The 24301-nt window shown below is 41.5% G+C and overlaps 1 protein-coding gene across 15 annotated transcripts in view; it reads right to left on the reverse strand.

Moving 5' to 3' along the window:
• The window catches only part of ATF2 (activating transcription factor 2), a 102160-nt gene that overhangs the window by 22739 nt on the left and 55120 nt on the right, over nt 1-24301 (reverse strand). For 11 of the 15 annotated variants that reach the window (XM_075933682.1, XM_075933683.1, XM_075933672.1 and 8 more), the window contains 2 exons: nt 14732-14938; nt 1875-1980 (listed from right to left, as the gene is read on the reverse strand). In XM_075933682.1, coding sequence (XP_075789797.1) covers nt 1875-1980; nt 14732-14938 — 313 coding nt within the window. Of the gene's footprint in view, nt 1-262; nt 298-1866; nt 1981-4868; nt 4987-14214; nt 14289-14731; nt 14939-24301 lie in introns of those variants that run through there. The other 4 variants (XR_012905228.1, XM_075933684.1, XR_012905229.1 and 1 more) reach the window with 4 other exon arrangements.

A 24301-nucleotide genomic window follows, 5' to 3' on the forward strand; every position in this document is an offset into this window, starting at 1 on the left:
GGACATAACATGCATACAGAGTGTGACGAGAGTTTGGTGTGCATGCACTTCCTTTATCCTCTTACGTACCCAGCTCATCCCCACACTATATTACTCATTACGCTAATCTTGTAGATTATTTTGTGTGGCACTATGCCAAAGGTTTTACAAAATACTAAGAGAACTATGCCTTCATTTTTCCTTCTGTATGTCATTTAGTACTTTTTAAAATGCAGCTTCATTTTTTAATGATAGATATTTTAGCATCTTTACCTTCTCTGTCCATGTTAGAACTGAATTAGTTTTCCTTTGTCTTTTCTAAAACAGACAAGTTTAAGAACTTTAAGATATGTAGTGATTAAGAAATACCATAGTCATTTTTCAAGTATGAAGTTCAACATTACTAAACATTAGTCTTTAGTATTTTAATGAAATCCTTAATATATAATTAAATAATCTATTTAAAAATGCACAATTTAATAATTTATCATGGAAATCCAGAGAAAATGTATCTTCAAACTATCAAAATTGAAGAAACTAGCTTGTTTAGAAAAACTATGCATGTATAATGGTATACCCTAGTAGCTTCTATACAAAATTATGTTGTTCTATCAGATGGGAGCCATAATGGCCTCATCCCCGCAGCAATCATTGTTAATGTAAATCCCAAACATATTTCTATATGGATCCAATTTACTCCGAGATACTATTTTCTGTCCTGTCAAAATGACTGGAGATCAAAGGACTAAGTTTTATAAGCTCAAAACTGACAAAATCAGTATTCTAAATATATATGGCAACAGAGAGTTGCTAAATCTCCTGAATCTTTTAAATTAAAAAATATTGCCCATTCTGATGAAACTGCTTACAATGACTACAAGTAAAGATGGTGGCCATTAAGTTTTATCGCAAGCACCTGAGGAACTGTTTGCATGCAATACAAAATGTTCCTTTATTCTCCTGAATTACTGACACTGGTAAATTAAAATGAAGTGGCTACATATGGCAGAAACAATCTTCACATTTACAAATATCCTGAAATATCACTAAATCATAAAAACGAAAGCTGTGGGTTATATATTATGAATGTTGTCTAATGCATTCCCAGCTCAGTTATTTGTTACGAATTTGTGTACAGTGGATAAAATTGGCCATTTATTCTACAGCAGCAGCTGGTTCTAGCTCTGGTGCCACATATAAAACAAAACAAAACAAAAACAAAAAAAAGTTAGAAGAAAAGCAAAATTAACCTCTAAAATGCTAAAAAGGTGAAAAATTAAGCAGTTTATCTCCTTAAAATTTTATATTTTACTGATTTAATTTCACTTTAGAATCCTATTTTAAAAATTCAAATATCTTAAATTCTTATGATAAACGAGTTATTTTAAGTCAGAACAATTTCTGCAACAGTATACAGTAAGAGCCAAGAACCTGCATCTGATTATTTTAATGAGTTGACTGATCCTAGATATACCAGTAAATAAGGACAGCTGTTACCCTACCCTCCACGGAAATCTCATTATGAAATGGAAGAAATGAGGACCTTTCATCTTACCTAAGATAATGAATTACAGAGATTGTTCACCATATACTATCAATAATTTAATTGTAAGAAGCCACTATTGCAGCTTACAGTCCTTTTATACATTTATAGAAAAACCAACCAAAACTGTCTTTAGATTTCAGATAATCTACAACATTTTTTAAACTGAAATCATTTTGAAAAGTTACAAAATATCATACATTCATTCCTGCCTTGCAATAAGCTTGCAGAATTTTATATATCTGATGTTCAATATTTTAACTGCACTTCTCGTTTTTAATGGTTGCTCAGTTCACTTTGGCAGTATTTCACTGATGCAGCCTAAGGCTATAGGTAATGGAACATTACTCACTCTGATAGCCAGATTTCTTCTGCATGGCAGTTACAGGGCAATCTTTATGAGCCAGAAGAAGCTGTTTCAGCTGTGCCACTTCATTTCTCAGCAGGGTGACTTCATTCTAAAGGAGAAGAAAGTTATGCACTTCACCAGGCTCAGACTACATGCATTTCAGAAGTATTAACCATCTTGATTTTACAAGATTTTTTGATATTCATTTAGGGGTAAATAAAGCACAGTACAACTTTCCATGACTGCAAAAATACTAATTTTAATATTTAAAACACTCAAATATTAACTATATACATTACTTTAAAGATATTTTTCATAATAAATTCCATTACATTTATTGTATTATGTTTTGTAGCTGGTTTTACACATAGTCCAATTCACATGATCAGATTGTTGAAAGTCTCTCTGGATGATTTTGTGGGTTGTCTTTCAGTCATGTAAACCTAATTTTAACCACTCACATTAGAACACACATTATAACCCTGATTATGCTCAGGGAGTGCAGAATGAATTTTTTGTTAACACATTTAGACTGTGTAAAAGAGACCCTTTCTACAAAATGCAAAAGGAACGATACTTTATGCAAGACTCAAGTAATGAGTGTGAAAACAACCTCACTGTATCAGAGAAGAATTAATAATGATACACTTAGATGAAGTGTAACCTAGTAGAGCTCTAGACTGGGACTCAGAATAACTGGATTTTATTCCTTGAACTGTTAGTTGCCTGCTGAGTGACCTTGGGCAAGTCATTTTAACCTCTTTGTGCTTACATCTCTCTAACTGTAAAATAGGGATAATCGCATTTACTTTCCTTTGTAAAGCACTTTGAGCTCTACTAATGAAGAGAGAGATAAGAGCTGAATAGGACTATATTAGAAAGAATCAAAAGAAAGAATAGCATGACATTTTAGATTAAACTTTTTAAATAAAAAAAGCAACATTAAGTTGTCTACAAAACATTAAATTACCTGTTAATATTTGCTGCTCCCATATTTTTTGAAAATATATTTTCAATGAAAGTTTTGAAGGGTTAATTTTTGTATCAAACAAAAACCCTTCATTATATATATATATATATATATATGCATATTAGAGAATATGTTTTTACAGTGGCTTACAAAACTTGACAAAGCACAACATTGTTCAGTTATTAATGTGTTACTATAAAGAGGGGAATAAAGAGAAGAACTAAAAAGAACAAAAGCTAAAGAAATAACATTGATTTGGGAACAGACATTAATGGTTTGCTTTCACTTGCACTATATAAATGTTATTCTGCAAATGAACGTAACTATAAAAAAATGCTGATTTTATTTCATAAAGATTCTTTCCTTTAAAACCCCCGTATCCCTACTAGCAATGTCCCTCTTAGCAACTTAGCAAATATTTGTTATTTGGTCATGCTATTTCCCCCACCACTGCTTGAACATCTACGCTGAATGTAAATAAAGCTGGGCAGAGAATAATTGTTCCACAGAGAATTTCAAGAATTCTAAATTGTGTTTGGTTCCAATTTAAGACAAACCCTCAAAATTTCAAGTATTTAGGGAAATGGAATTACTATTGCCAGCTCTAAGACTCCTGTCACCCAGGAAGTCCATCTGGCAGGCTGCTCTAGAACTTAGGGCCCTGGATATCCCAGCGCTGGGATTCAGGTTCCCTGAGGAGCCAGGGAGCTCAGAATGATGAACAAGTGAGTTTGTAGGAAATGAAGCAAAATTCAAAACTTGCCTTGCAGACAGAATTCCATCAGGAACCTGCCCAGTGGCACTTCATCAAAATCAACATCCTATGGAATGTTCCAATTTCATAATTAGGAAATTAACAAAAAATGTTCATGAAATATTTCTTGACTAGCTCTAGTTAAATAGGTTATTGTCAACTGAATTGGCACAAAAAATATGTGAATTTAATGTTGCTGCAGAAGTACCAGAGAGAGCTCAAGATTGTAAACTTACACACACTTCTCAGGGTACATGCTATGTAACTAGTAGGGTTCTTTCAAATTTAGGACAGGGACATTTGACTCCAGAAAATATTCTCAACAAGATAAAGCAATTTTAAACAGCGTTGACTTTACTGACTACATTAGATTGTGTCCTTTTCCTTTTTCCTCCTCACATTTCTCTTTAGAGTACATGGAATTGTCACAAAAGTTCATTAGATGAGATCAGTAATTATCAGCATAACTCCAGATTGTTTTTAAAAGATAATGGTTAAACTGTTTTAAAGACCAACCCCATTGAATTTTTTAAATTTATTTTTTTCTAATAAAATAAAGAAATTCAAATCCCTTATAATTAAGCATACTTTAAAGTGAAAGATGAAATGTCAGATTCATATATATCAAATTTTAAAAGCTGTGGAGTTATCTAACTCAAACTAGCATCATCATTAACAAGTGAGATGACAAAAATGTCAACAAATAAGATGGCATATACAGGCTGGACCCCCCCGGACCGGCACCTTATGGACCTGACCAGTCCCAGATGAGAGATTTTGCAGGGCTGGGGAAGGTCTTATCTGGCTACCCTGCTACTGGCTCCCCCCCAGCACTGGACCAGCCACCAGCCTCCTGCCTGCCTCCCCCCTTACCACCAGCCCCCTCCTCCACCTCCTTCCCTGGTATACCAGATAGCCCAGCTCCCTGTGCACCAGGCAGCCCAGCAGCAGGGAGAGCCCAGCTGCCAGCCCTCTATCGGGACTCTGTGGTCCTGGAACCCACACGGTCTTGCCAGACAATGGATTTGGCTGGACCAGGGAGTCCTGGAATACAGAGGTCCAATCTGTACTATATATTTATCAGTATTTAATGTGAACAGAGAGATACCTTGTATTTGAAGTTAATCTTACATTATTTTGATGAAGTATGAAATCAACCATTCTGAAGTGTACAACAATGTATATATGAGCATTTATGTTGTACACATCATGAGGACTAATGACACAAATTCAAGTAGGGGCAGTCATCTGGATATTAATATTAGAAACTCACTTTGGAACATAAAGCAATCAGAATGAATGTAATAAAGCAAGACTCAGTGTCTGTCTTCCCAATTAAAATTCCCTGGCATTTTGTTGCTCTGTACATGACACTGTTGAGGTTTCTTCCCCTAAAGGTTCACATATAGCATTTTTAAAAGAAAACAGGAAAATGGAATATAAACAAAGGAGAAATATGTAAATTGATGTAATAAAACAATATTTTAAAGTCTTGGCTGTGTATAGGTGAGCTGTTATGTCACTTATGCTAAGTACATGATAAAAAGCTAAGTACATGATAAATATTTAGTTAGATGAAAATAAATATAAAATACATTTTGAACCAAGTAACAGTGAGGAAATACAAATTTTCTAAATTTAAAGATCTCAAAATATGCAGTCACAAAGAAAATTTGTAGAGAAAAGCAGGAGTCTCTATTAGATCTCTCTAAGCTTGTCCAACAAATATGTATTTTTCCACCCATTAAACAAACATTTTTGCCTCCAATCCTCATTACAGTGTGCAAGAGTCAGCATGAGAACTTCTCTGGCCTGTTGTGCTTTGTAGCCAAAGGTCCAATTACCTGTATTTATATATGGCAAATAGAATGGATTAAGTATTTTTAAAAAAGCTTCAGAGGGGTAGTTGAGTTAGTCTGCAACAGGAAAAACTTAAACAATGAATAGTCTAGTAGTACCTTAAAGACTAACAAAACATGTAGATGGTATCATGAGCTTTCATGGGCAAAACCCACTTCTTCAAATGTCATGCCATCATCTACATGCTTTGTTAGTCTTAAAGGTGCTACTAGACTATTCATTGTTTAAGTATTTTTGTTATACAAGGCAAGGGAGGTGTAGGCCCTAGTGATGTGTGTCTGCAAAGTCACTTTAAAGGAGGAGCCATTCAGATAGGATTGAATTCTAGGGAGAGTGGATGGATCATTCTAAAGCAGGGTTTCCCAACCTATGGGTCGCCATTACATTTCAAAAAGGTCGCCAAGTGTCTCCCCAGTTGGCTTTGCCCTCCCTCCTCCCCCCATTTTTGAATGGCCTTGGGTCATTTAGTCTTCCTGAATTGTCAAAATGGGTCCCCATCTGGAAATGGTTGGGAACTGCTGTCCTAAAGGAACCTCTACACAAATATAGTTGAGTTAGCAAGTGCAGCAAGCTCTTTGTGGGCAGAAAAGGACTCTTACCACACTTGCATTTAGCCATTGTTTGTTAACGGATTTTCCTTGGATCTTCAACATATGACACTCTCTGGAAGACAGGCCACACCTCCCCTGAAAAAAAAGCAGCACCAATGTATGGCCTAGGTGGCTCTTGATCCCCCATATTTAGGATGCTCAGCCACGTGTCTATATGGAACCTATGAATTCACTAAATATGGTATACTGTGGCTGGCTACTGGGGACAGGAATTCAGCAGCCCTTACAGCAATTTACCTACTGCTGAAGTAGCTGCAGTAAAACAAACAGTATGTTTCATTGTTACATGAGTACAGTATTCTGCAGTATTTCTGTAAAGCACAGAGTACACATTTTAAAGATTGTAAATGTGGCAACTGATGTAGAAAAGAGAAAATTTTGCCCATCTAACTGAAAATACTGAATGTTATCGAGCATTTAATAGACATTTGCACTACATATATAATAAAATAGAATGGTATCATTTAAACCTAAGAAAATGAAGGGTAGAAATGGGAATAATACACAATCACCTAAAATAAGAAGTAGATAGAATTAATGTCTTTATTCTAAAAACCTTGTGAAATTTACATAGTACTTACGATACTTAAAATTTAGGACTATTTATTAACATTGGTGAAAATTGTTTTTGATCAATAGTTCAACGCAACTTTCAGTGTTTATAAAACAAGTATATTTAAAAATAGTTCAATGATGTCAACAGTAAAATTCGAGTGAGCGGGGCATAAAAGTATTAAACAAAATATGAACTATTAAACCCTAGCATTTAGTCTGTAAAACTATGCTAAGGCAAAGCTCCAAACTTATTAAATTTACTATTAAGTAGAACACAAATAATCATGGGTCATTACTGCCCACTATGCTGATCAGCTGTGCCAGGCTGTCAAGTGAAGAACTATTATGGAAATGCAGGATTGATTAATGTTTTCACATAAAGTACAGTTTAATTATTTCTTTGACATTCAATTTTCTTTACAAGTCATTCTGTTCTTCACAGTTAACGGTTTTGGTATTGGCAGATGGAAAGAAATTTCTTTCCTCTGAATTCACTATTACTGGATTAACTCTTAACAATCTGGAAGTCAAAACTTCATCTTTTTTTTTTTAAATGAAGAAAATCTCTAGGTTTATGGGTCAAATAATGCCAACAGATAAAAGTTACAGAATAGTCACCAGAGTTAGTTTTCTTGTATTTAATAATCCCATTGACCTCAAAAATAATGTTATCCATGTGTGTAAGTGGTTGCAGTTTCAGCCCAAAAGACTCAAAGTAAGAAAAAGCTTTCACTCACTGGTGACCTGGTTGGCTTCTCCATTTGTCCCCAAACTTACTTCTATTGCCACAACATGTGACATGCCAGATTAATTCCTTACTTCTTGCATTTCCATTAGAGAATTTTTGACCTTTTTAGATGCAGATCTGTAGAGTCTAGCAAACGTATACCAATTGTTTTCTCCAAATAGCTGTCCAGTCCTTTTTAACAGAAGTATTTATGGTGAGACCACAAATATAAATAAAAGTACAAGACAACTACATTACTTTTACTAAAATATCTCAAGAATTGCTACAACTGTAAATATCTATACAATGAAATTTTGAATATAGATATCGCATAAAACAAAAACAAAATTTCTTTTGCCATTAATGAAAAGCAGAAGAATATCAGGATATTTTCCAATGACAAAGCACTAAAGGTGATATTAAAGAAATGACTACAATGGTTATAGCATATAATACTTAATGAAAAGTTTTAAATTCCACCATAAATATTTGCAGCAGGCAGGTATCTGGCACAGTCTCAAATTTAACTCAAATTTAATGAATTGCAAACAATATTACTTAGCTTATTTTAAGTTACATGATAACAGGATAATTAAACTAAAGAGCTATGGATTTAAGTTTGCGCATTAGTAAAACTTAGCTTTGACTAAGAAAAAGAAACAATTACCTTTCCATAGCTATTTTTCTTCAAAGATGTGTTGCGTATGTCCATTCCACTGTAGGTTTGTGCATTCCCCAAAGCATAGTAACTAGTAGTTTTCCCCTCAGTGATAACTGTTGGGATAGCTTGGGTGCCCTCTGGTACCAATGCTCATATGGTATAAAGCAGTGGTTCCCAATTACTGGACCATGGATTAGCACCGGGCCGCTCACTGCCAGGCCACACCCATGCTGGCTGCTCCAGGGAGTGTGGCCAGCTGTTCGTGGTGGCTTTGGAGGCCGGAATACGTATTTTGGCAGACTGGTAAAATTTTATTTCCATATTCATTATTTTCATATTTCATTGTTTTGCAAGTCCGCCAAAAGTTTGTGAATGGGTTTGCCCATCGCAGTATATATATATATATATATATATATATATATATATATATATATATATATATATATACACACACACACACACACACACACACACATATATACACACACACACACACACACACACACACACACACACACACATATATATATAAAAAAAAGGTTGAGAACCACTGGTATAAAGGGTCCAGTTGACCCCAGCTGCTACAGCCCCCACCAGTTAATGGTTAACTGGAATTGGTAAGCATTACCCATTAAAAGTGATGCTAGCCTGTTAACCTTTCACATCCCAAACTAGCAGTATGGTGAATCAGTGTTGATGGGAAGAATGACCTGTGCCCAGTCCCACTTGATCTTGAGCAGAACCTTGTGCAATAGCTGGATAGGAGGGAAAGTGTAGTACAGATGACCTATCCCTGATGGTAGGAAGGCATTCATGAGCAAGCCCATACTGTGACCTCACAGGGAACAAAACTGGTGATATTTTCTGTGGCATCTGATTGCAAACAGGTCTAACTGAGAAGTCCCACACTGCTGGAAAATGTCCTTTCCAATATCCAGGAAAAGAGAACTTCTGGTGACTGGAAAAAGATCTGCTGAAGTGACTGGCTAACTTGTTTTGTACTCTTAGAAGGTGAGACATCTCAAGGTGGACTGAGGGGGCTATGCAGAACGGGAGCAGCAGAATAGGGGGGCAGAGGGGAAAGAGCGGTCTCTCTCTGCCTACTGAGATGTTGTATGTAAGAATCAACACACTCTTGATCATAAGGTGAGGAAAGAACACTCAAGAGGCTAGGTGAACTGCCCTGAACTCTGATAATGTGTAACAAGAACTCTTCTGTAGATGTGAGAATTCCCAGCTGAGCTCCCTTGTCTAGGGCTAAGGCATCTGAAACCAGAGATAAGGATAGTTGGGCCCATGAAAATGGAACACTGGTGCAGACCACCAGTTGGTTGAGCCACCAATTAAGGGAGGCAAGGACTAAGGAAGATACAATAAGAACTGAGTCTAGATGGTGACATTTTGACAAGTACATTGAGGCCAGCCACACCCAGAGGTGTCTGAGGACTCTTGTATACTGCACTGCATATGTATAGGAGGCCATGTAACTTCAACACCTCAGACAATTTTGGGTAGTAGTCTATTCTTAAAGCTCCTACTTCTTTTCTTCTGTGGGTCTTCATGGGTTGGTGGAGTGGAGTACTTTGAGGACTGTTGAGGTTTGTAGCACTTCCTTCATGTCTCTGGCATAAATAATACCAAGGCTACAAGGGGCGCCCTTGAGACCTTCAGTCCATAAAGCTTCACAGCAGTCTGCCCTGAAAAGAGTGAAGCTTCCTTGAAGGGAAGATCCTGGAGGGATTGCTGAACTCTTACACATGTTCACTGGAAGCCATGGCTCTGGCTGCTGGATCTGCTGTATACAGGGCAGCTTGCACAGGAGCCCTTGATATGGTTTTTGCCTCATCCATGGGTGAGAAAACTCCCGGTTCACCTCTTTTGATACCAAGTCTGAACTCAACATGGCGTCCCACATTAAAATCATATCAGTTGAGCAGAACCTGCTGGTTAGCGATTTTAACCTGCAGACCCTGGAAAAAACCTTTCCACTGAATAAGTCTAGCTTTTTGCAGTCCTTTGTTGTAGGTCTCAACTGTCAGGCCCTGCCTTTCTCGGTCAATGGAAATCACTTGATGCCAGTCGCCCTTCTCTGGGTAGCAGGGAAAGTCTTTTAGGCTGTTGGTAAAGATGCATCAGGCAGACTGCTTGTGTCTGTATCTGATAAAGCAGAAAGCTATCAGAAGGATCCTTGTGATTCAGCATGATCACACTGTTGCTCTGAGGAGTAATTAGAATACAGATTGTGTTATAAAGAAAATATGATGAATGATTAAAAGTTTGTACTATTACAAGCTTTGTTTTAGAAGTGTATTGAGGACTGATATCTTACTAAGGCAATTGTATCCCTTTTCCTATGTAAAACTATTATGTAGTTCCTGGGGAGGGGGAGTGAATGAGTGTGGAATGTGAGTGTTTGGAAAGAGATAACTTGAAGGCTCAGCAGTTTCAGAGTCCAGATGGTCAAAGGGGGGAGGGGAGGAATAAGAAGCTGGAAGACTCAGGGGCACCAAGATACCATCAACTGAGCCCAATATAAGACAGACCTGTGCAGGACATATTAGCAGCCTCAGAGTTAAGAGCAAGCACCCCTTTACAGATAAACACTGGGAAAGAGGCACTAACACACTGAGGTCAGATGACGAAGAAAAACAACTTCCAGATAAACAGATGTTAAACAGAATTGATTGTGATTAAAAGCTGACAAAGCAAAATGTATAAACCTGAATGGGAGAAAAGTCCTGTATAAAAGATGGGGTGTCTTGCATGAATCTTTGGATATGCATATAATAGAATAATGTTACATTGTCAATAAATGTGGCTTTTTGCCTTATCCTCCTGAAAAAGATCCTGTGAAATTCTTTCAAGTATAACATGTTGCCTGTTCGTAGAATCAGAAGGTCATCAAGTCCAGCCCCCCGCTCTAGGCAGGACCAATCCCAACTAAATCAACACAGCCAGGGCTTTGTCAAACCGAGACTTAAAAACCTGTAGGGATGGAGATTCCACCACCTCCCTAGGTAACACATTCCAGTGCTTTACCACCCTCCTACTGAAATAGTTTTTCCTAATATCCAACCTAGACTCTCCCACTGTAACTTGAAACCACTGCTCCTTGCTCTGCCATCCGTCACTACTGTGAACAGCCTTTCTCCAGCCTCTTTGGAACCTCCCTTCAGGAAGTTGAAGGCTGCTATCAAATCCACCCTCACTGTTCTCTTCTGTAGACTAAACAAACCCAAATCCCTCAGCCTCTCCTCATAGGTCATCTGATCCAGCCACCTAATAATTTTGGTCGCCCTCCACTGGACTCTCTCCAGTGTGTCCACATCCTTCTTGAAGTTGGGGGCCTAGAACTAGACACAATACTCCAGATGTGGCCTTGCCAGAGCCGAATAAAGGGGAATAATCACTTCCCTGGATCTGCTGGCAATGCTCCTCTTAATGCAACCTAATATGCCATTAGCCTTCTTGGCTACAAGGGCACACTGTTGGGGCAGCAAAGCCATTCTCTAGGGGGCCACATAATAGGAGTGTTTTGAGTAGGGCCCTAGGATTGGGAGAAACACCCAGTCCCAAAAAGGCACTGCATTGGCAAAGGACCCCACTGACCACTAGGGCATGGTACTCCTGTGTCTGAATCCAAGGCTAGGTAAGGTTAACGGGATGAGTGGTGGGTCAACTACTTGGATGAGAAGAATAAAACCACACATCCAATTTGAAGGTCAATCTGGACACCAAAGAGGAGCAGTTCCAAGCAATAGTGGAAATTGGTGCCAAGTCAGGGAAGGCTGCATTGGGGTCAGCATGGTTGGTTTCTTCTTAAACAGTGTCGCAAGGACTGATACCAGACAGTAACTAGTCATCATGTGCTCTCTCCTGCCCACCAGCAGCACTGACTCCAGTACTGCCAACAATAGTAGGTTATTGGCATCAACAAATGCCTTCAAAATAGTGCCATAACAGCAAAGATACCACACTGTCCCTCAGATGCCGATGGCTCATCCCAAATCATGATATTGACTGCTGCAATGCTGAGGCAGAGAAATCACTTGACTTAAGTCATACTTTCTTCTGTTCCTTATGCCTGGCTTTCTTTGAAGTTGGGGAACATTCCCTCTCATTCAGCTGCTTTGTATGCCTTTTTCTCAGTGCCAGCGATGGTGAATGGTGCTGGCAGTCTCTCGTGGTGGGAGGAGCACTCCTAACCAATGATGAGGTGCTCAGGGCTGGGTTCAACTGGATCAACTAGAAGGAAGGTCTCAGTGCTGCCTCCATAATCAAGAACTTTAATCTGGCCTCCTGGTCTTTTCTCATACGGCATTTAATGTTCCTGCAAATCTGACGATCTCTGACTTGAATTTCACCCAAGCACATCAAACAACTACGCTACAGGTAACTCAGAACAGAGCTTTGTTTCAGGAGGCACAAAGCTTGAAGCCCAGTGATTGGGCTTGGCACTGTGCATGGAAAATACTATGCTAATGGAAAGAGAAAAATACACTATACTAACAAAGACTAATTAACTATTTACAACTATTATACAGAACTATCAGAAAAATAAGGATCACTAAGAAAGCTTGTTGTAGCAAAGAGAACAGTTCCAGAGACCATCATAAGTGGTAAGAAGGTACTGAAGGGCCAACTGGGCAAGTTTATACTCTTTATACTAGTGCTACCAGAAATCACCTTCCTGACAGGTACCACTGACAGAAGAATTTCCAGTGACTGTGTTAGAGGTGCACACACCCCTATGGTGGAATGTGTGAAAGTGCTCGAAAAAGAAACTGAATTTTGGCCAATAATGACCTCAGAGGGGTAGCCATGTTAGTCTGTGACTTTAAAAATAACTTTTAAACAACAAGTAGTCCTGTTGCACCTTAGAGACTAACAAAAACATATGACCAGTAATTATGGCATACAATCTCATTTCTTCAATAATCTTCCAAAAGTTTTCATTTTGTATATCTAATAATTAATGGTATATGCAGAACTTATTTACACAACTCCTATCAATGTTTATAAAATTATGATTGGAGCCAATTGGTGGCACCAAAGTAGCCTATGTATTTTTAAATTCTCTCAATGGTACCATTTATAAGCTTACACCCATATATTTTTATGTTAATTAATTTTGGTGTTGTATGTCCCTTGCATAATTGCATTATAATATTCTGAAGTCAGAACAGTTACTCCACTACTATTAGAAAAATGTTTTACAGAGCAGTAAGAGAGTATCAGGAAACACTATACATTGTATTTGAAAGTATTTCCACCAATATTGAGATAAAGCATATTTTCTTGAATTTGGGTGACAGTCGTGTCCTTTTTCCAAATTTGTCTCATTTGCATAAGAGGAAAGGTTGTTTGGACATACCGAAGAACTCCTCAAGACGAGGAGCTGAGGATGTTCAACATGACACTCAATATGCCTGCCCACTCTGAGGGACAAAGAATAAAGAATGGACATTTGGAAATTTATTCTTTTTTGTGCTGCCATTCTTCCTACCATTTTGCATTCAACTGTTTTCAGAACCAAACAGAAAGACAGTTTGGCATAAGTAACTGATGCCATATATGTGATTATATATTGCTTCTGAGTTTCATTTAAAAATGAGGATATCAAGAGACTTAGAACCAGATCTTCTATTGGTGTAAATCACTGAAGCACCACACTGATTTATATCAGGGAAGATTTAACAATTCAGTTTATGGTTCCTGAATATTTATGTTACTGTGATTCTTTGCTTCATTCTCTATTCTATCATGTTGTATTTTTATTGAAGATTATCTTAAAGAGCTCTATTCTTATTTACCATTGTATCTTAAACAGTGATATTTTCTGTTGTGCTAATTCTCATACACCTCTAAATGAATGGATGCTTGTTTTTGTTTAAACTATTAAAGAAGCCTACTTGGGTCAGGTTGAACAATAAAGAATTTAGGCTCAGACTGGTACCAAAATGCCAGTACCATGACTTTGCCTGTTTTATTGTCTAAATTAAACTGTGTAACTTTCAGGTCACTGCAATTGGATAGGGTCAACATCACAAATTGGCATTAACTGGCACATGATTGGCAGTCTCAGAAAAGGCACTGAGGGCTGACTGGACAACCCTCTCATACCATATGGTCCCTCAGAAATAAGATTGAGGCACACTGGTAGGACAGTGTGGTAAAATTCACACTGCCACTGCCTGTGCTGTACCTGTTCTGTGGACAAATAGAGGCCTTCAGTTTCCAGTGCTGTCAATCTGGCACCTTTCACGAGCACTACATTCACTTTAAAGAAAAAAAACTACAGTTAAAAAATACAAAGGAAATTAAAACAAAAATCTGAATTTAAGTAACTCTGGTTGTGACATAAATTGATAAAAATAACGTATTTCTAAAAGGCAGCTAATGTTTTGCCATTGAGACTTCACTTCAAATTAGACTTTCAAACGAACAAGTGCGTCACAACCCTAAAGTTACTTAAAATGGAACAAAGGCCACCAAGGAGGCAAGATCCCAAATTTCACATCTTTGAAGCTGCACAGTTTCATTCTGAATACATCTAGGATATGTACATTTTAACATGGATAATGTCTGTTCTGAATTCAACTGCATTTTAGAAAGCTACTTAAGTATAGACCCCATATCAAGTTTGTGCTCAATGACCTCAGGATACATAGCTGAAAATTCAAAGAACTCTATGTCTTGCTCGTAATCAAAAAAGAAAATACCTGTAATTGACCATTTAATGAGCTCAAGTCTTCTGCTTTCTTTTCCAATGACTGGACCCACACTTTTCTTTTTTGTCGACATCTTGAAGCAGCAGCACGGTTTCGCTCTAGAAACTTCCTTCTTTTCTCATCGGGGTCTTCATTTGCTGCTCTTCTTCGACGACCTCCTGTATTTTGGGTTTGCGGTGTGGGCTGAGCTGGAGAAGCCTGAAGGAAACAAGGGCATCGTAGTTCAATATAATACAACATGTAATTCAAATAAGAATTTGACTTGCATGTATAATATACATATATTTACATAGGAAAGCATCAACAATATTTCTCCACTAATCTCTAAAACACTAGGTTTGAATAAGATTAAATATACATCTTAATTCTATGAACACTATCTAATGGTTTTCATTGTGTTTTTCACTCAATACTGCATTACAAGTAATGTTCTGCCAGTATTTTAACTGTGACCCACTGTAGTTTCCAGATTTGTAATCTTGCTGCAAAAATCCACTCCATTCTGACACCTGATATACAAATAAACCTAAGAAAAATAATTTTAGAATTTTTTGAAACTTTCTTCTGCCCATTTTGAAATGTTAAGATGACAAAATATTTACAGGTTTCAACTTAAAAAAACCCTCCAAATAAAAATGTCTTTTTAAAATAAAATGTAGCAAGTAAGTAACTCTACAAAGTTCCTGTTCCTGAAGTTTTCCAAACACCTATCATTCTAAAACTTAACTATGCTCTGGTGGTTCTGTATATTTGCCAAGTATATAATAAACACCCATCAAAAGGATCTGGACAAATCATTGGTATTTACTGATCCCTAGAAGAGTAATTTCTTACCTGTTACTTCCAATCTTTTCCAAGTCCCTCTATGCAAGCCCAGACATGGATAGGATCAAAGTAGTTAGAAATGAAAATATCCTATTAGATTACACAGTCTACCTTCTATATGGGCAGAATATAATCCCCTCAAAAAGGACAATTTCATTACAGCTATACAGCCTACAACTTCAAGTATCATCAGCTCAGGATAAAATTGCACCTTGAATTAACTCTCCTCATAAAGGGACCCGGTTGACTTTGCATGCTCAACACTTGGTTATGCAATAAATAACTAGAGCCCTGCACAGATACAAATTGTATATCCACATCTATAGCCACAAAAATGAGCCATAGATATAAAGTGGATATATGCAAATTTGCAGAGTTCTAGATACAAAATGTGTATTTGCATCTGCATCCATATATACAAAAATGAGCCATAGATGCAGACACCTGAGGAGATAAAACAGATATCCATGGATTCTCAAAGCTGTATAAATAATATAGAATAAACCGTTAGATTAAAGTAAAAATCAAAGTACCAATCCAAACTTCAACAGCTGATAGTACAAAATCTAGAATGGTATAAACGGACTTTGAGAAGTTAAATTAATAGTTAAGACTTGACCATTTGCAAGTATTTCTAACTGACTAGACACTAAGAATTTTTATACTAGTACTTCTTAACCAGATTATACACAGGGTATTCATACTCAAAAGAAAAATTCCAACTAACTTAAACAGCATTTACCCTTTCAGGGCAGCATCTGCAGAGATTGTCACATCAAGATTAATAACATAAAAAGTACAGAAGAACACTGAGATGCCAACATTGCAGAGTCTCAATCCAATACAAATATATAAGAAGCAAGAGGAAGACCAAGGACAGGATAGGCCCATTGCTCAGTGAAGAGGAAGAAACAACAACAGGAAAATTGCGAATGGCAGAGATACTTAATGACTTCTTTGCTTTGACTTCTGTCAAAAAGATTGATGGTGATGGGATGCCTAACAATGAATACTAGTGAAATGTGGTAGGTTTAGAAGTTCAAATAAAAAAAAGCACAAGTTAAAAATTACTTAGAAAAGTTAGATGTCTTCAAATCACCAGGGCTTGATAAAATGCATCCTAGAATACTCAAATAGCTGATAAAGGAGCTATCTGAGACTTTAGCTATCACCTTTGAAAAGTCACAGAAGTTGAGAGAGATACCAGAAGACTGGAAAAGGGCAACTATAGTGCCTATCTATAAAAAGGGTAATAAGAACAACCCAGAAAACTACAAACCACTGGACTTAACTTCTGCACCAGGGAAGATAATGGAGCAAGTAATTAAGGAATCCATCTGCAAACATCTGAAAGTTAATAAGGTGTTAGGTGACAGCCAGCATGGATTTGTAAAGGATAGGATATGAAACCTTGTGGATAAGGGAGAAGCACACTAGACGTGGTATACCTAGACTTTAGTAAGGCATTTGAAACAGTCTCACATGACCTTCTTATCAATAAAGTAGAGAAATGCAACCTAGATGGGGCTGCAACCCAAGGTGGGTGCATAACTGGCTGGATAACCATTCTCAGAGAGAGCAGTTATTAACGGTTCACAGTCATACTGGAAGGGCATAACAAGTGGGGTTCCACAGGAGTCTGTTCAATAACTTCATCAACCATTTAGATGATGGCATAGAGAGTATGATTATTAAGTTTGTAGATACCACCAAGTTGGGAGGGATTGCAAATGCTTTAGAGGATAAGGTTCTAATTCAAAATGATCTGAACAAACTAGAGAAATGGTCTGAGGTAAATAGGACAAATGCAAAGTACTCCACTTAGGAAGGACTAATCTGTCTCATACATACAGACTGGGTAGTGATTGTCTAGGAATGAGTACTGCAGAAAGGGATCTAGGAGTGGTAGTGCTAAATATGAGTCAACAGTGTGACACTTACGAAAAAGCAAACATGATTCTGAGCTGCATTAACAGGAGTGCTATGAACAAGGCACAAGAAGACATTCTTCTGCTCTACTCTGCTCTATTAGGCCTCAGTTGGAGTATTCTGTCCAGTTCTGGGCACCACATTTAAAGAAAGATGTGGAAAAAATGGAGAAGGTCCTGAAAAGATTAACAAAAACAACTGAAGGCCTAGAAAACATGAACTATGAGGGAAGACGGAAAGAACTGGGCTTGTTTAGTTTAGAAAAGAGAAGACAGAGGGACATGATAGTGGTTTTCAAGTATCTGAAAGGGTGTTACAAGGAGGAGGGAGAAAAAATGGTTACGTACCCTCGTAAGTGTTGTTCTTCAAGATGTGTTGCTCATGTCCATCCCATGTAGGTGTGGTCATGCTGCATGAACGCACAGTCAAAAGTTTTTTTCCCTGAGCAATACTCATTGGGCCAGCAGAGGAGTCCCTTGGAGTGGCACCACTTTATATTGGCTAATATATATCCCTGCTGGTCCTTCAGCCTCTCGGTTCCTTCTTACTGGACCACTCTGAAAAAAGGGAGGTGGGAGACATTTGGAATGGACATGAGCAACATATCTCGAAAAACAACAGTTACAAAGGTAAGTAACCGTTTTCCCTTTGAGTGATTGTTCACGTCCATTCCATGTATGTGACTTCAAAGCAGAAACCCCAGGAAGTGGGGTCAGAGTTCTAACCTTCTACCGAGTGGAGGACAGCCCTACCAAGAGCTGCATCCTCACTAGTATGGTGAGCCATAGCAAAATAGTTGGTAAAGGCGTGAAGACCATGTGGCAGCACTACAGGTGTCCAAAATAGGGACCTGAGCCACAAAGGCTGTAGAGGAGGCCTGCATACTAGTGAAGTGAGCCATAAGAGGAGGGTCTGGAACTGCAGCCAGACTATAACACTCCCTGATGTATGAGGTTATCCATGAAGAAATCTTCTGTGCAAAGACTGGCTGGCCCTTGAGCCTCTACACAATTGCTACAAACAACTGAGGTAACTTACGGAAGGCCTTCGTCATGTTTAAAGAAAAGGCCAATGTTGTCCTAACATCTAGTGTGTGTAAAGCCTGTTCTTTACCGGAACCGTGAGGCTTGGGATAAAAAGAAAAAGAGGAAAAAATGTCCTGAGACATGAAACTTCCTTGGGCAGGAAGGCAGGGCGGAGGCACAGCCTGACTTTATCTTTGAAAAAGACTGACTAAGGGAGGGGGAGGGTCTGAAGCGAGGGCTCTTAACTCTGAGACACATCTGGCTGACGTGATAGCCACCAGGGATACCCTCTAAGACAGCTGCAGCAGCAAACATGTTGCCATAGATTTGAAGGTCAGGACCAAATTAAGGTCCCACTGAGGGACAGATTGACAAACACGTGGGTAGAGCCGGTCCAGCTCTTTCAGAAACCAATGGACCATGGGGTGTGCAAAGAGCATCATGCCCCGGAGCCTGGATGAAATGCAGAAATAGCTGCCAGGTGAACCCTGACTGATTAAAAGGACAACCCTTGGAGCCTAAGATCTAGGATATAGTCCAGGACCAGCAGGACCTGGGCACCCACAGGAAAGATCCTTTTCTGGGTAACCCAGACAGAGAAATACTTCCATTTAGCCTGATAGGTAGCCATAGTGGAAGGTTTCCTACTCCCCAGGAGTACCTTCTGCATCCACTCTGAGCATGGCAGCTTCACCACTATCAACCATGGAGCTTCCAGGCCACTAGGGGTAAGGACTACAGGTTTGGTTGGCGAGCCTGCCAAAGTCTCACATTATGACATTCAGATACAGTGGGAGGGTGATTGGTCACTTGCAAGAGAGGCTAGATCAGAAAGTTAACCAGAGCTGTCTGGCCAGGCTGGCGCAATGAGAACAAAGAAAGCCCTGAATGCCCGCACCTTCAGGAGCACCTTGTGCACCAGTGGAAACGGAGGAAACATGTAAAGCAGTCCATTGGACCAGGGGGTGATGAGGGCATCTCCCAGGTACCTGCGACCAGGCCCCATGGCATGTTGCAAACAGGCCTGGGATGGGAAAATACCACCTTCAGAAGATGTGGAGGGCCAAATACCTCAACAGACCACTGGCTGAGAAGGACCGCCATCATGTTGTCAGACAGGATGAGAATCGTCCTGCCCCAGAGGTGGGATAGGAAGGCCTGACACATGAGATGATTCCCTATGTCACCTGGAAGGCTGTCTGAGAGACCACTCTGCCCTCCTCAGAGAGGGACTTAACTCAATATTGTGGAACAAGCTCAATGAACTTGTCCATTGCTATGTATTATAAGCATAGCAACTCAGCAGTATCTACTGATTCACTAACTGAAGCTGCAGACCCCCAGAGGCAGGGTCCAGCATCTTGGTTCTGGTGGTAAGCCCAGAGGGTTCAGAAGGGCCACTGACCAGGGGCCTGCCAGTAGGGTGGCCAGGACTGCTGCAATGGCTGTACAAGAGCTGGCTGCAGAGGCCAGCGCTGTTGCTGCTGCAACGGCACGGATTCACTCCGGTACCAGGAATAGGATGTGGAGTCCTGTGATGACATGGCAGACTCCACCTCCGAATCAGTAGAGTAAATAAGAACATAAGAACGGCTGTACTGGGTCAGACCAAAGATCCATCTAGCCCAGTATCCTGTCTGCTGACAGTGGCCAGCACCAGGTGCCCCAGAGAGGGTGGACTGAAAACAACGATCAGTGATTTATCTCCTGCCATCCTTCTCCAGCCTCTGACAAACAGAGGCCAGGGACACCACTGGTATTCAGAGTGGTGCGGTAGCTGGGTCGTGCTGGGCCATGGATTTTGGCTTTCCTTGGTACCGAGGAGGCAGCAGTGGCATAGCAGACAGCAGTACCAGACTGCCTGATGCAGAAGTTGTAGCCACAGAGGGGCCGGTTGCAGGGGCTGATGATGTGCAAAAGCCTTGTGTCAGAGTGCTGGTGCCAATTCCAGTGTTACAGTAGGGGCCAGTGCTGCTGCCAAGGACGGTGCGGGGGCTGGTGCCAACATCGAGGTCTGCAGGAGTCGCACAATGATGACTTCTTGCATCTGGTACTGGGCCACAGTGCCGTGGCTGCAGCATACTACTACCTGGCAGCACACTTCTTAGCTGGGCCTGGTGTTGGGGAAGAGGTTAACTTGATGAAGTCCCTTGCAGGCTTGAAGGTGTCAGGCATTGAGGGCTCCAGAAGATCCCCCACCAGGCTTGAGCCCCGATTCAGGCTGGAGCAGTGCCGACCCGATGAGGGCCACATGCCCCACCTGAGGGTGCACAGATAGCACGTCTCAACAGAGACCTGTCCTGCCTACGTCTCCATTTCATCTGAGGCACCAGAGACTGGGACCGGTACTGAGGCCTTTGCGGTGCACGAGTGGCTAGGTGCCTTGTGCACTGAAGCCGGTGCGCTCTGCGTTGCCAATGCCAGGTCTGACGCCAGTGCAGGGCAAAGAGCTGCTTCCATGAGGATGATCTTCAATGGAGATTCTCTCTCACCTGGTGCATGGCTTGAAGCCTATGTAGATCTTGCATGACTTGGACAGAGGCACTTAAGGCAGGCTTCGTGGGGGTTCTCACAGGCACAGGTTTCTGGCACTTAATGCAGGGCTTGAAGCCGTGGGGCCCAGCCACACATGCTGGAGACATGAATCAAGCCCCGCACTTAAGTGACTACTAAGGCTTAATAACTATTTATAACAAGATAAGAAACCATCAACTACAAAAACACTAACACACACTACCAAGAATGGGTGAGAACTGCTAGGATCAGCTTTGCCTTCCTACAACACTGAACCGTGGGATACTTACCCACATTACTTTGCTAGCACCCTGTCAACAGATAAGAGCAATGTGACCATGAAATGTCAACGAGAGGCAGACTCGTTTTTCTCTTTTGGCTTCTTTTGCACGTGACAGCACTTTTGTCGCAAAATCTTCTCAGTGTAGACATAACCTCAGTAAGAAGAGCATCTTTACTCTGGGGAGTTTACCCTTGCTTAGTCCCAAAACCAGAAAGGGACAAGATTTTTTTAAAGGGGTATCTCAATGGCCTAATTTACTAAGCACCCAACAACATCCACTGTCTTCAGTGGTTCACTCAGCAATTTTAAGAACCAGACCACTTATTTATGTGCCTAAATATTAACTAATATCAATTTTTTGAAAATGTGGCCCAAATACCTAAGTTTTAAAAGTTGTAATGTCTTTTTTGATACTTCACAAAAGAACAGAGGATTGGTTTTTCTAATGTTCGAAGTTCTCTGCAGATCACAAATGCAAAAATGTTATACAGTGTGTATGAAAATATGTTCTTCAATCATTCATCAGGCCTCACAGAACAAGGGGAAAACAACTTCCTAATCAAACACATGCATTTTATTTGCGCCAAAACATTTGTCTCCCTTTGCATCAAAAAATTGTGACTGAAGATTGTAACATTCAGATATTATTACTCAACTGGACCTCCAGTTAATGAGTCTGCAGAAAGGTTATGAACAGAAAGAGAAAGTTAAAACTCCTTTACAATTTTGACCCTTAGTTACGATCTTGTTTTGGTAAAAAAAATGGCAAGGATATCTACATGAGAGAGGGAGCTTCATCCTCAACTTTCTAGACAAGCAGATGGTTGTATTAAGACGGCATTAAGGTCAGAAATCTTCCTGGCTGCCATGAACAGGGGCTGCTGTCCTCAAGGAGAGCCCAGCTCCCTGCTGGGAGCCCTGCACACCGGGGCTGCATCACAGCAGCCTCCCCTGTCTCCCCTGCTGACCCTGATAGGGGCAGTGGTAGGGGGAAAGCAGGCAGTACCCCAGACAGTGAAGGGGGGAACCAGCTTTTAAGCTGAATCCCCCCAGTACTGGCTCCTCCTCCCCACCCCTTGCTGCCTCTCTCTGATTGAGACAATGGGGGGCGGGAGGGGGAGCGACTAGTCGAGTCACTTCTCGATTTTCCGATAAGTTTATGCTTACTGGTTAGTCGACTAGTCACTTAGATCCCTAGTTGCAATTATGACAAAGTCTATGCGCTTTGGTTTCTCAGCCACCATGAAAAACAAATCACCACCTCACCTCTACAAGGAAGACACGACAAATACTTTAGCTTCAGTCTTCAAGCCCTACCAACTGCTTTATAAATCCTAAAGGGAGTCCATCTTCACATCTTTATTTTGAGCACCCTTAAAAACACTAACATGTAGCATTTCTGTTCAAGAGATCCACTATCATGTAAGCGGTGGGCAATAATTTTTGGTGAGGGGGCCCACTCCAAGATTTTGGAAAGTGGTCAAGGGCTGCACAATTTTCTGTGGAGATGAGGGGTCTAGGGTGGCAGTTGGGTGAAGACCGGTACACAGGGTTAGGGAGGTCTGAGAGGAAGTTTGGGTGGGGGGTTGTGACCTGGGTCAGGAGATTGGGGTGCAGGGTCAGGGAGGGAATATGGGTGCAGGAGTGGATTCTGGCTCGGGGGAGGGGCTCTAGGAGGAGGTGCAAAGTCTGGGAGGGAATTGTGACCCGGGGCAGAGGTCTGTGGAGGGTTTGGATAGTGACATGGGAGAGGGAGTTGGAATGCAGGAGGGGCAGAGGTGCCAGAGGCAGGCTCTGTCTGGAAGGCGCTTACCTAAGCCAGCAGCCCTTGCAGCACCCCCAAGGCAGGCTGGGCTCCCTGCCTTCTGCAGCTTCAGATCACTTTAAATTGCAGACTTGTTCCCTTCATGTAGCTCTCAGCTCTGACCAGATGAAAGCAAGTCAACAACACCTCTGAGATAAGAACTGCAGCTTCTAAATCCTTCTCTCAGAGACAAGGGAACCAGACTTTCCTCCCAACTCTTAATTGCACACCTATTCCCCTTCTTCAACGTGGCTCATTGTTCTCACCCATTTTCATCCTATTCCATGTACAGGCAGTCCCCGACTTATGTCGGATCCGACTTATGTCGCAGTTACGAATGGGGCTGCCCCAGAGTACACGGACTGCGGGACCTCGCGGTCCTGCCGCCCGTGTACTCTGGGTCTTTGCTCTGCGTCTCCCTGGTCTGCAGACCAGGAAGACGCAGAGCAAAGCCGCGGAGGGGCTAGGGCAGTGGGGCAGCCCTGCTGCCCGAGCCCCCCCCCACCCCACCCGCGCGGCTTTGCAAAGCGCGGGGAAGCCAGCGGCGGGGCAGTCCAGGCGCGCCTGGGGTGCCTGGACTGCCCCGCCGCCGGCTTCCTCGCGCTTTGCAAAGCCGCGCGGGTGGGGCTCGGGCAGCGAGGCACCCCAGGCGCGCCTGGACTGCCCCGCCGCCGGCTTCCCCGCACTTTGCAAAGCCGGGGGCGGGGGGGGGGGCTCGGGCAGCGAGGCACCCCAGGCGTGCCTGGACTGCCCCACTGCCGGCTTCCCCGCGCTTTGCAAAGCTGCGGGGGGGGGAGGGGGGTCTCGGGCAGCGAGGCACCCCAGGCGCGTCTGGACTGCCCCGCCAGCTTCCCCGAAGCTTTGCAAAGCCGAGGGGGGGGGGCTCGGGCAGCGGGGCACCCCAGGCGCGCCTGGGCTGCTCCGCTGCCGGCGTCCTCAGAGGCGCTCCCCCGTCTCCCTGGTCTGCTGGTCTCCAGCAGACCAGGGAGACGGGGAGCAAAGCCGCGGAGGACCCAGGCGGCGGGACCACGGTGCATCTCGGTCCGCCGCCCGAGTCTTCCTGGTCTGCTGGGGTGGGGAGGGGCGCAGCTAGTATGCCCTTCCCCCCCCCCCCCCAGCAGACTAGGCTTTTCTCCGGACGCCTGTGGCAGAGCAGCTGGGGTGCTGCCGGTTGGTCCCGC

This window comes from Pelodiscus sinensis, chromosome 7, assembly GCF_049634645.1.
Source record: "Pelodiscus sinensis isolate JC-2024 chromosome 7, ASM4963464v1, whole genome shotgun sequence".
Classification (NCBI taxonomy): Eukaryota; Metazoa; Chordata; order Testudines; family Trionychidae; genus Pelodiscus; species Pelodiscus sinensis.